The sequence below is a fragment of the Morus notabilis genome, unplaced genomic scaffold, assembly GCF_000414095.1.
Source record: "Morus notabilis unplaced genomic scaffold, ASM41409v2 Scaffold783, whole genome shotgun sequence".
Classification (NCBI taxonomy): Eukaryota; Viridiplantae; Streptophyta; class Magnoliopsida; order Rosales; family Moraceae; genus Morus; species Morus notabilis.
In genome coordinates this window covers 272,661-285,903 of record NW_010366150.1, presented here as the reverse complement: position 1 = coordinate 285,903, position 13,243 = coordinate 272,661, and the positions used below count along the sequence as shown (strand labels likewise).

The 13,243-nt window shown below is 33.5% G+C and overlaps 1 protein-coding gene and 1 pseudogene across 1 annotated transcript in view; one reads left to right on the top strand and one right to left on the bottom strand.

The window, feature by feature from the left end:
• LOC112093823 (myosin-binding protein 3) overlaps nucleotides 1-2,659 on the bottom strand; it is a 5,013-nt gene extending 2,354 nt beyond the window's left edge. The window contains exons 1-3 of the mRNA XM_024173080.1: nucleotides 2,598-2,659; nucleotides 1,488-2,191; nucleotides 1-688 (exon numbers count right to left, since the gene is read on the bottom strand). Coding sequence (XP_024028848.1) covers nucleotides 1-688; nucleotides 1,488-2,175 — 1,376 coding nt within the window. The 5' untranslated portion in view covers nucleotides 2,176-2,191; nucleotides 2,598-2,659. The remainder of the gene's footprint in view (nucleotides 689-1,487; nucleotides 2,192-2,597) is intronic.
• A 7,348-nt stretch (nucleotides 2,660-10,007) lies between these two features.
• LOC21404457 lies at nucleotides 10,008-11,282 on the top strand (annotated as a pseudogene).
• Nucleotides 11,283-13,243: the final 1,961 nt, after the last annotated feature.

Genomic DNA, 13,243 nt, shown 5'->3' with positions numbered 1-13,243 from the left:
TCTTTCCCCAAAGCAAGAGTATAATTCCGAGTCTCAACTGATGATGCCTCATAATATGAAGAACTATTTGCAACTTTCAACTTTGGCTTCTCGATGGATTCATTTAACTGTTGCAGCAACAAGATTGGGTCCTCTCCTGAATAAATAGCAGAATTTGTCAGCTCTTGCAAATCAGCAACATCTTGCGCGTCAGAATCAGATTGAGCATTTCCCACAATCATTTGTCTACATGCTTCAACTTCCTTCTCCAAGAAATGCTTTTCTCTTTCTCTCCTAAGTAAAATCTCTTTGAGAATGTTCATTTCCTCAGCATCATAAGCAGCTTTTGCCTCTATCATCCTCTGATATTGCTTTGCCTCCATCTCTATTGAAGCCTTTTCCTTTTGTAGGCGCAAAATCATGGCCATGGCCTCATCTGCAGCACTAGCAGCAGCACTTCTCTCTTTCTCAAGTTCAAGATATAGAGCAGAACAAGCAGCATGCTCTTCTTCTAGTGCTTGTTCCAACAGTCTAATCATATTTTTCTCATTTTTGTCAAGCTCAAAATCCCCTTGTGTGCCACGCCCTAATTCTTCAATTGATACCGCTTCTCTTTCGGCGTGTTTACAGTCATCATTAGAATTATTTGATGCGAGACCAAGTGAAACTCCTTCAAGAGACCCAAAAGCTGTTATAGCTTCTCTGTCATCTGAAATTAGGTAATTATTATCATAAGAAAACAAATCAGTACAATGAGCGGAGAAATAACAAAGCATGTGATGACAATGTATTTCCAAATTTCCAATTCATTCAAAAAAAAAAAAAAATCCTATAGAAGTGAACACCACTGATGCATAAACAAAAGTACATCAAAACCCTAACATTAAGGGTAAAACTTCATTTTAAAAAAAAAGGAATATATATATATATATAAGAGAGAGAAAAGATTGCAAAGAGAACAGAAAAATAGATGTTTAAAAGATTATAAAGTAGCTTTCTTTACAAGAAAAACTTCCTTATATTGATAAACGAATCCAATACAAGGGAAAAGGGAAGAGATAATGTATGCTCTTAAAAGGAAAAAGCCAAAAAAAAAAAAAAAAAAACAAAACAAAAAAAGAAAGAAAACAAAGATGATAAGTAGCTTTAAGTGCCTAAATTTACCAACTAGATCATCTTGCTAAACTTCAAAATCACCTTTTAACTTGGTATTTGGAACAATTTCGAAGGCTGTAATATATCCGCAACCAATAGTTATAACTATTAAACAAGTCTAAATCGTAGAAATCACAGAATATTTTGGTTTTACAATAGAGCTAATAATGACAAGTCTAAATGGAAGAAATAAAATTCTCTGTTTTCCAATAAAGCTAGTAGCTCTGAGATGTAAATAAACATGCATATATGGAAATATAAATTCGAGTGACGATCTATATAATGGGGGTTAACTACTCCAAAGATGGAAAGGAAATGCTAGCTTCATATCAAAACACTATAATGAGCATTACCGCCATAATCATTAGGGTCTTCAGAAACCTCATTCCCCATTTTGCTGATGCTGGGAGGAGACTGAGGAATGTTCCGCGCATCTGACTGCAATGTGTCATACGACGAAACAAAGGACGCTTTTCCATAATTAACAGAGCCTCCTCCCTTGCGACGACGCCGCAGACCATGTCTTGGCCTCTGCTCCACAACCCTCTGACCTTCAGCTCCGTACTCTTCTTCCTTCGAACCTTCAAAATTCACCGCGCCAAACTCAGCACCTGTTTTACGTTTCACATCCGTCTCAACCAAATCGTGGAACCGAGTCCCCGGAGAGGAGCTACTAGACGTCCCGCATTCCCCATTTTCACCATGATTTCCCTCATTCTCCAACTTCAAATGCGAGTTTCCATTCTGCTCATCGCCGCCCAATACTGAATCGAATGGGAACTTGCTCTTCACAGAGAAGTAAACCGAAGATATTTTTTCATAAGGGCAATCCACTAGTTGCCTATTGCTGTTGTTTCTGGGGTTCCAAAATAGTCCATCACATGGACATGGCAGGCACAACCCAAACAAGGCCAGAAACCGCGAGGCGAAAAACGCAAAAGCCGATGCGCAAAGCAAACAATAGGCAATTGAAAGATCAAGAAATGCAGCCACTAGCTCGGAAAAAGTCCATGAATTCATAGCTTGGGAAGTCAATTTCATCAAACATCACTCTTTCGTATTCCATTAATAAATTAATCAACAAATTAAGCACTTAATCTAAACAGAACAACAAATAGCATATAAACTAACATTTAAATAGCACTTAATCAAGCAAATATTATTTACATAAATAAACAAAAAAAAAAAATCTAAGAATCTAAGAAAATGACAATATTACAAAAGTTTCAAACTTTAATCGAATAACAGTACTGAAGTAACTGAGTAACTGTTCATCAATGATCCGTACAGCTTAAGAACATGGACCCCCAAAAAAGAAATCGATTTCAAAAATCACCAAAAAAAATTAAAAAGAAATTACCATTATTATCCCATATCCATATCCATTTTCATTTTCTATCTATTTTCTATTTCCTATTTCAAGACTAAAGCAAAAACTATTTAAAGTTTCGTGAAGAACTCACCGAGTTGAATCTGAGTCGACTCAGCAACTTGTTTTCCGGCAGTGATTTTTCTTTTTTTTTTTTTAAACTTGAAAAGGAAAAAAAAAGGTTTTTTAAACAAAACCCTACCTTTTTGGACGCTAGTGAAAAGAAAAATGAAAATTAAAAAGGCGATGTTGATGAGGACGATTATCTGATGACGTGGCAACATTGACGGTTTTGCTTTTTTGGGTTTTTCTTCTTCAATTGCTTTCCCGAGGGTGATACGTCGTCGTCCGTTACACGGCCGACTTTCTTTTACTTTTCAGCTCGTCAATACACGCGCCATGGATTTCCTCGCGCGTGTGCCCCAAACACTATAGAGAGCGTAGAATTATTAAAGAATTTTTACCAAAATTTATCACAATTAATTCGATTGAAATTTTTCAGGAAAGATTTTGGACCACTATGAATAGTAGTTTAATTCCATTGAATAATCTTATAAACGAAAAATAGGCAGATTATCTCACTCTTTTTTCCTTTTCAATGTCGACCGTTGTTAGAATTTAAATACGAGTTATATACTTTAGCAAAAATTAAATAAATAAACAAATACGACCGTTGTTAGCATAGCAATAAGATCCGCTAATTAAATCCCTAAACCCACATTTATTACCATTAATGCCTCGGGAAAAGAAAGTTGCAAAAATAGTTGCATTACATTTAAGTCCAATCTAGAGAAAAAAAAAGTTACAATATTCACATTACATTTAAATAGGGGCGTTCATCGCGTCCAATTAACCGATTAAACTGACTAACTCAATCTAATTTAATTCACTTTTAGAAGATAACTGTCTTCAAGTAAATTGAATTGAATTTAAATTCTTAAAAACCGACTTAGATTAGATTAGATATTAATTTTACTTTTAAAATATCTAATCTAAATTGATCCAACCTTTATACTGATAATTGTATAAAATAGTTATTTATGTCCTCATTCGCATCTAAATTGGCTTTGTTTTATTTGATTTTTATTTTAGTTTCATTTTATTTTATTTTAGTTGATTTTATTTAGTTTTCTCCCCTAATTTATTATTAATCCTCATTTGTGTTTAAACATTAGGGGAAAAAGACAATTTACAGCTTAATTATATCCCAAACCAGCGTGTTGGATCCTATCTTGTGCGCTCCATCAGCTCTTCGTGCTCCAGCGTGCCTTAGCCTCTCGTGCATCGCCACTTGTCCGCTTGTTTCACTACAGCCCTTTAGAGTTCACCACGTGGACGTTCGCTTCAGTTAGCCTAATTGCTTTATTTTTCTCATTGATGATGGACGTGATTTTGGAGGCTTCACTGATTCGAAATTTTAATTCAGGTTGAGATGTGATTTTATGTGAAAATTTTTTACTATAGTAAAAAAATTAGATGTGATTATTTATGAAAATTTTTTACTATAACAAAACTAGAATTGATAAAATGAACGACGCTATAATCTTTGCAGCCGCAAAAACCAAAGAGCAGATCCCTTTGTGCGGAGGGAACGAAAATATTCACAGACCCAAAAAAAAAAATGATTTTTACAATGAATCACCTACCTAATTATTATTAGGGCTCTTTAGGCATATAGTAAAATTTTAATGATCGAGTTTAAATATAGTAAAACTTTTAAAATATTATAAGAATAATAATATTTTATATCATTAAAATAATGACTATATCATTGTATAATATAAAATGTGATATTATTATGGTAATAATTATGTATTTTTGCTATATTTATAATATTCTAAAAAATTTGTTAAATTTCAACTCAAGTTATAAACGGGTTGTTCTTTTGGAGTGTAATTTGAGTGTAGTTTTTGAGTTGAATTTGAGTTATAACTTGAGTTGAAGTTAGAACTTAAATAAAGTTGAGTAAAATTGAATAAAGTTGAAACTTAAAAGAACGTGAACTTGAATAAAGTTGAAACTTGAGTTGTCTTTTTTTGAGTTTTTTGGATAAAAGAACATTGTTTTGCCACGTAGTGTAATTGCGCCTACCCTTCAGGCTAAACCCAATCAAATGCCTAATATATAGATTACTGAAATACTCTTAAAGGTACACAGACAATTTATCAGATGCTGGCTGCCTTCGATTGACGGTCTCTGACGGCCATCCGGCAACCAATTGGCGGTCTCCGGCAGTCGTCTGGCGGGTTTTCGGTAACGGTTATAGTCTGACACACTATAACCTATAGTCTACCAGACTATGACCTATAGTATGAAAAGTTACGTCGACCAGTGGGTTTCCAGTCAGTCATAGTCTGTCCGGTTATGACTTATAGTATGCCATACTATGACCCATAATTTATCAGACTATAACCCATAGTCTGACAGGTTACGTCGGTTAGTGGGTCTCCAACCGGTCATAGTTTGCCAGACTATGACCCATATTTTGTCTGACTATGACCCATATTTTGTCAAATTATGACCTATAGTTTGACAAATTACGCCGGCCGTCAAGTCTCCCACCGCCAACCGGTCATAATCTGTCAGGCTATGACCTACAATATGTCATACTATGACCCATAGTCTGACTAACTAGGATGATTATGCACCATAATCTGTAAGACTATGATGACTATGATCTTTAGTCTGCCACATCATATTATTGATCTATAGTTTGTCAAACTATGACCCATAGTTTGACAGACTATGATCCATAGTTTGACAGATAACGCCGACTGTCGGTCTCCAGTCACCAACACAGGTCATAGTCTGCCAGACTATGATTCATAATTTGACAAGTTATGGCGGTTACCTGGCATAGTTTGTGAGATTATGATCCATAGTTTGACAAATTATAGATCATAATTTACCAAATTATATTTTATAAACAATAACTAATCAGAAAAATTATAATAAACTTATAATATGCACAGATTATGAAAATTATACTCAAGAGTCAAAGGGGAAAAAAGAGCAAAAACAAATCATTAGACATTATGAAATGTTAAAATCATTAGGCATTTGAATAGTCCACGCTTAGTTAAAATCTGAAATGTTTTCAAAAAACAACTAGGAGGCAATATCCATTAACTCGAGCTCAAAGACATTTATGTAATCGCAGTAGTCAATTTTATCACCTGCCAAGCAAAAGAAAGAAAGAAAAAGTTTACATCTAATACTAATTATAAGAAAAACCAGAAAAGTCGATAAAAAGATACAAATGCTACAGGACCGAAAATTAGAACAAAAAAGAAAAAACAAATTACTATTCTTTCCATCATTGTCCTAGTGGAGTCTTCGACCACACGGATCTTTAGCTTTGAGATCAAGAGCTGGTCAAACAAATTACAAACTTTTGAATAACAAATTAACATTTTGACTTCGTTCGCTTGGTAATTTTAAATTTTAAATTTGAGTTGAGATATAATATTTTCTGAGAGATTTTAATTGTAACAGCAGAAAAAATTAGACATAATATTTTTTAAAAGTTTTTTATTGGGGTATATTTTACTGATTATTAATGAAATAAGAAATTTTTTTAATATTATTTTACATACATTTAATGTTTTATAAATATCAAAATCTCTAGATTATTTTAGATGTAACTTAAAACATTGTATATAAGTGTTATATGCAGAGGTTAATAATTAAAGTAAAATAATCTAAACTTATTTGTAATTATGAATTTTAAAGTTGGGATCTTTAATTTAAAATTACTAATGCGGTTCATTACATTTTGAATGAAACAATCTTATCCTAGATTGTTAATAATGAGATTATTGGAATGAAAACATTTTATATAATATGATTACATAGGACTGGAACGCGATTAATTATGAATCTCTAATAAATTTCGTTATTAAATAGAGTATTCAATATTTATCAATGATAGTCATATATGAATTAATCTTAATTATGAGTAATTAATAGACTCGTATTTATGATATTATGTTCTTTGACATATTGAGTAAAGACACATATGAATAGTGTCAAAGTTTTGGTATATTGGGAGCATAGTAAATAAATAGCCAGGAATATTAAGTTACAATATGAAATCCATTCATTCATAATGAAATAAATGGATGGTTCTTATAAGTATTGATTCGGGACTTGAATAATTAGAACGCTTAATTTTATGATTGAATCATAAAATATATTATTTTTTAGAGGATCAATAGTACTTATGAAGAAAGTTATAATTAAAGAGGTCAATAGAAAATACCTAACTTTAATTATAAACCATTTATGGAGGATTAATTCGTATGTAGTGACTATATCAATGGACAACACAAATTCCGTGAACATAATTGTTTTATAATTTTAAGAGTGCAATTCCAAATTTATATTGAAGTAATTTTGAAATATATTAATTAAGGTGTTAATTAATTGTCAAAATTATTGGATCTTAAAATTTTAATATCCATAGTTCATGTCAACGGCTCCATAAAATTAATGTAAACTATACATATCATATTAGATTATGATTATTAATTTAAAATTAAGAATTTTAAATACACATATATTAATTAATTTGATTAATTAATATTGAAATTATTTTAAAATTATTTTAAATTAATATGGATGAATCTAATCACTTTTACGGAAAGAAAGAAATTTTTCTCACACTCTTATATCTCTCCACGTTTCTCATCTAGAAAATTTATTTTATTTTATTTTGGCCAATGAGGTTTGGCCATAATACATAATACAAATAAAAAAAAGGAAGAACGAGAGAGAGGGAGGAAACGTCTCAAAACTATATATATATATATATATATATATAATTTGAGTTGAAGTTATAACTTGAGTTTGTGTTTAGATGTGCATATTTGAGTTATGGTTTGAATTGAGAATCTATTTGAGTTTGTGTTTAGGTGGGTCAAAACTTGAATTTGTGTTTAGATAGTATTTTAATAAAAATTTAATGGTGATAAAAAATTTTAATAGAATATATGGATGAGACTTTATTCGTCTTTTCATTGTGAACACATAGAAAAAAAATCATCTCAATCAGAATTAAAACGAAAAAGTTATAACGTTTTTAAGAATAAAAAAATACTGTTCATTAACTTGAGTTTGAATTTAAAAAATTAAGTTGAAGAGAAAATTTAAACTCAAATTTTAATCCAAACTCAAGTTAAAAATTGAGTTAAAACTTAATTTTAAACTCAAATTTTATAAAAAAATATGAACTTAAATAAAATTATAATTTGAGTTTAAATTTTTATAAATTTTAGTCTAAAAAAACAAGCGTTAAGTCACGTTTCCTCACGCTGAGGAAAACAAGGCCCCGTTCACTTCGCTGATTTGAGTTTAGAATTCGAGTTTTTCTACAGTAAAAAGCTCTCACAAACAATCACATCTAACTTTTTTGCTACAGTAAAAAGCTCTCACATAAAATCACATCTCAACTCGAATTTTAAACTCGAATCAGCGAAGTGAACGGGGCATTTACGTGCTGCTGCACGTATGGTGCGAGTTCCAGAAAAGGAACGCACGGAAAAATTGAGGAAAGAAAAAAATATATATGTTCCTCATGTAAAAGAGAGATAAGTTGCACGTAAGAAAATAAAAAGTGAGAGGAGAAAAAGGTTATTGAGAAATATCACATATTGTTAAGAAAAATGAGTGATAATTATAGATGACATTTTTATTCATCCATCTCATATGTTGAGAAATCCATTAGAACGCTTACACGTTTAAATTTACGTTAATCTGGAGATATGTTGAGAAAAAATTACAGTGTTCTTAGAATTAAAAAGCTCAAGATAATGTTAGAAGAACTCAAGATAAAAATTCTTCTTCTTCTCTTTAATATATTTGTAATTAAATTAACATGAAGTAATGATCGCATTAAATTTTAATTTATGTGATTCGATCGATACCACGTTTCCGCACAATTTGTTTTGAAAATCTGATTTTAGAAACCAACACTTTTAACTGTAGAATTTAGGTCCTGTTCATTTTACCAATTCGAGTTTAGAATTTAAGTTTTGTTACAGTAAAAAACTCTCAGAAACAATCACATCTAACTTTTTTACTACAGTAAAAAACTCTCACATAAAGTCACATCTAAACTCGAATCATCAAACTAAACGGGCCTCTAAAACTGAAAACTTGAATCGATGAACATGTCTTTATTATTGGGAGAAAGAGGAAAACAGGCCAAGACTTGATATGAATTAAAATTAATAGACCAATAGTTTACATAAGTTAATAAATAAGCCAAATTACTGTTTTCGTTCATAATTTGTTTAGTTATGAACCATAACTTGACAAGTTATTGTCCATAATTCACGGTTTTTGTCCATAACTTGTCTGGCTATGAACCATAACTTGACAAGTTTGTTCATAACTTATCTGGTTATGAACCATAACTTAACAAGTTATGACATATTAATTTCTATAACTAAAGATTGGCTTATATACTTTCTTAAGCTTTTTATATTGACATATTTTATACTATTTCTTTTATTATTTATCTTTCTAGACATTACAATATAAAACCAACCGAATCTACGATACATTTTTCTCATTACACTTTTTTTTTTTTTTTTTTGCTTTTTATGTGCAAACTATATGATCTGATTTTTTACTTTCTGTTTTCTTGGTGCTTGTTTCCTACTCTGTTTAATACTATCCAAAGTATGGATTTGTTGGGATATGTTATTTATTTACTTGCACAAACAACAATCAATCTACAAATGTGTGGTTTTCACAGAACTTCAAGCAAACCAATCTTCACTTACCAATTGAATATGACTGACTTAATCGCCTATCTTCAGTTTTTAACAACTTAGGGGTTGTTCTTTTAGAACAAAACTTAAAAAAAGTTTGAACTCGAGTTATAATTTTATTTAAGTTCATATTCTTTTGTAAAATTTGAGTTTGAACTCATGTTTGAGACTAAACTCGAGTTCAAGTTTTCCTTTTAACTTGAGTTCAAAAACTCAAACTCAAATTAATGAACAATATTTTTTCACTTCTTAAAAATGCCATAACTTTTTCGTTTTAATTCTGATTGAGATGATTTTTTTTCTATGCATTCACAACGAAAAGACGAATAAAACCCCACTCATATACCATAAAATTTTTCATCACCATTGAGTTTTTATTAAAATACTATCTAAATACAAATTTAAATTTTGACTCACCCAAACACAAACTCAAAAGGATTCTCAATTCAAATCACAACTCAAATGTGCACATTCAAACACAAACTCAAATTACAACTTCAACTCAAGTTATAACTCAAACTCAACTCAAAATCATCACTCAAATCACCCTAACTCAAAAATACAAAAGAACAACCCCTTAGTATCTTTTTCTTTTTTCTCTTTGGTTGTATTATAGTCACCTACATACATGTTTATTTTGATAATATGACCATGGATATTTTGATTATCGACTAGCAGAGGAAAAAACCTCAGACATCTGAAAAGAATATCCAACCCCGTTAACAAAAATGCGGCATCTGGACGAAGCAGAGGCAACATTAGTATTCGAGAAGATCTTCAAGTTCATGAGTAACAACCTCAAGAACATAGTCGAGAACCCCTCTCATGAAGGCCCGGATGCCAACCCTGGCCGCTACTGCTGCCGCCTTAACAAGACCAAGGTCTACTATATGAATGAGTCCCTCTTCAAGCGTGCCACCAACATAGCCCGCTCCAACCTCATTTCTCTCGGCACCTGCATTGGCAAGATCACCCACGGAGGCAATTTTCACCTCCTCGTTCAGTGTTTCAGTCCATTAGCCTCCAATGCCAAACACTAAGACTGGCTTAAACCCATCTCTGAGATGTCGTATCTCTACCGGAATCATGTGTAACAATCTGCATCCCCACTTAGTATGATATTATCCGTTTTAGGTCTGAGCCCATACTGTTTTATTTTTGGGCTTCACCCCAAAATACCTCATACTATTGAAAGGTTGTATCATTTCTTATAAATCAGGACCTATCTTCATCTCCAAGTGATGTGAGACTGCATAACTTACCATTTCTTCGTCTTATGTCTCAAGGGGTAATTGTGACAAACATCAATCCCTTGAGGCACAAGGCCAAGAAAAAGTAAATTGTGCAGTCTCACATCGCCCGAGGATAAAGATGAGTCATGATTTATAAGGAATGATACCATTTCCCAATGGTATGAGGTCTTTTAGGGTGAAACTCAAAAATAAAAACCGTGCGGGCTCAGGTCCAAAACCGATAATATCATATGAGGTGGGGGTGCGGGTCGTTATATATGGTATCAGAGCCTCTACTCAGCAAAAAATGTGGCTAACGAGGATGTTGGACCCCCATGAGGAGGGGTGATTGTGACAACCATCAATCTCTTGAGGCATAAGGCCAAGAAATGGTAAGTTGTGCAGTCTTACATCACTTGGGGATGAAGATGGGTTCTGATTTATAAAGAATGATACTACCTCCCAATGGTATGAGGTCTTTTAGGGTGAAGCTCAAAAAGTAAAACCGTGCGGGCTCAGGCCTAAAGCGGACAATATCATACCAGATGGAGGCTCGGGTCGTTACACTATGTTCTCAAAGGTGGCTTGGGGAGGATTATGGAGAACATTGCAACCGGAGATGGGGTCATGTTCTTTATGTCCGACGTGCCTTTGGGTTTCGGAATTGCCGCCCAATCAACCCAGGATTGTAGGAAGCTGGACACGAATGGCATTGTGGTGCTGCACCAGGCAGATATTGGAGAGTATTTGAGGATGGAAGATGAGCTCTGAGCTTTAAATTAAGGTAAAACTAATGTATTTTATTTAAGGGTTCGAGAGTTATATTTGACAAGTGGGGGTTCTGAAACTTGATCACACATAACCTGATCAATAGTCCATTTGTGAAAGTTACATGAGGATTTGATCGGATTGGGAAAAAAAAGTTGTTTCTGTTTATTGCCCCATTGGAGGATTTGATTCAAATGTACCAATTTTTATCTGTACAAATTTCAGCTAATGAGACTTTGCCTATATTCAGATTTCTGTTGTTTTATCATTGAATGCTTGTTTATATATTCAGATTTCTGATTTAACATTTGTGATTTTCCAATTTTTCTTGCTTGATGGAGAAACCATGAGAAAGCTGTTCGCATCCAAAACAAACTAGGAAAATTATTAGAATAAATCCCAAGATTCGTCCACTTAAAAAAAAAAATGATCAATATGGTTGTTCTATGTTTTCTTCATGAGAATCAATCAAACCAAAAATGGAGAAGATATAGGAAATCTATCTCCCTTAAATTCTTTAATTTTTTGTCTCCCTTTATAGAGTTCTGCATTTTTCAAAGCATAAGTTTTATAGAGACGATGAATCACAGCAAGTCCTCATGAGAAAAACAAATGCAAATCCCTTTGAGAAAAAAAAAATGCAAATTAATTAATCAAAAATGAAAATTTCTTGAAAGCCAACTACATCAGAAACTCTCAAAAGTTGCAAATAAATTGGAAAATACGTCTTCTGTTGTTCAACATTGCTAGGATATTGAATAAATATGAAATTGCCATTAAGTCAAGCCTGCAACCACATCAACACCAACGTCATCCCAAATTTCTTCTCCTTCTATGTAGATTTTTCTTCCTTATCGCGATCCTGGGATTCCTCTTTCTTCTTCATTCTCGCCCGAGCCAACCAACATTTCTTTTTCTTCTTCTTCAGAAGTTGCACATTCTAGGTGAGTGCCATAACTACCGCATCCCCTACACAAATAAGCCCAACAACCCTCCACAAAACTGCAGCCACAAATACCACAACATTCCTCTTCCTTCGACGAAAACACGAGTTCGAGCGGGTGTTCGTGATCAACCTGTTAGAAAATATAATAGAAAATACAAAGAAGAACAAGGAAATAAAGGAATAACAAAATAATGAAAATTGTTACAACCCGAAATCAACCTTTCTATGGAATTCGAAAACGGAATTGTATGAATGTCGAGGCACGTGAACCACGTTGTCCTTAAAACAGATTCGTCCCCTCCGGCGTGTGCTTGAGGTTACGTTGGACGTCCGTCTCCCAGGATACAACGACAACGACGGCAGCTCGATGCACTTTCGGAACCGTCCGGCGAACTAGAACTTGATCTTCCCTCTATCACCAAAACCGAACTACAAGAACTACTCAAGGAAATCCGGAACAAACCAAGAGAGAGAGAGAACCAAAAAGGAGAAGAGAATTGTGAGGAAGTGTGTTCCTATCATGTGGAGTTTTGGCCTTTATATAGGCTCCAAAATCTGGGTGTTACACCAAGACATTATGGTGTAATAACCCAGATTTATTCCCGGAATAATGGTGATTAAAACCAGCCAAAACGTTTTTTGATTTCCCATGGTGAATCTGGCCACATTCTGGCTAGTAATTCAGCTTTTGATGATGGAAAACCAAAGCCATGAAAGCTTGATTCGGTTTTGCCTCCATTGATCACCATTAAGGTCTCATTATGGTCTTTAACCATCATTGTTTTATGCCAAACGAAAGCTGGAAGGTCTTGGCTAGAGAAAAAATAAAATCGCAAAAGTAAGCTCGCGCGGAGCGGGTTTTTCGGTCCGGCATTCGTGTCCGCAGGTCGCGGGCGCACACATTAGGCCCCAAACCCGCCGGGCCTGTGATTCGCACCCCCCCTACGCGTGAGAGAGCCTCTCTGGTATACATGCTTACCTAGGTTTCAAAGTGCAATCACTTATAAACACCTCATTG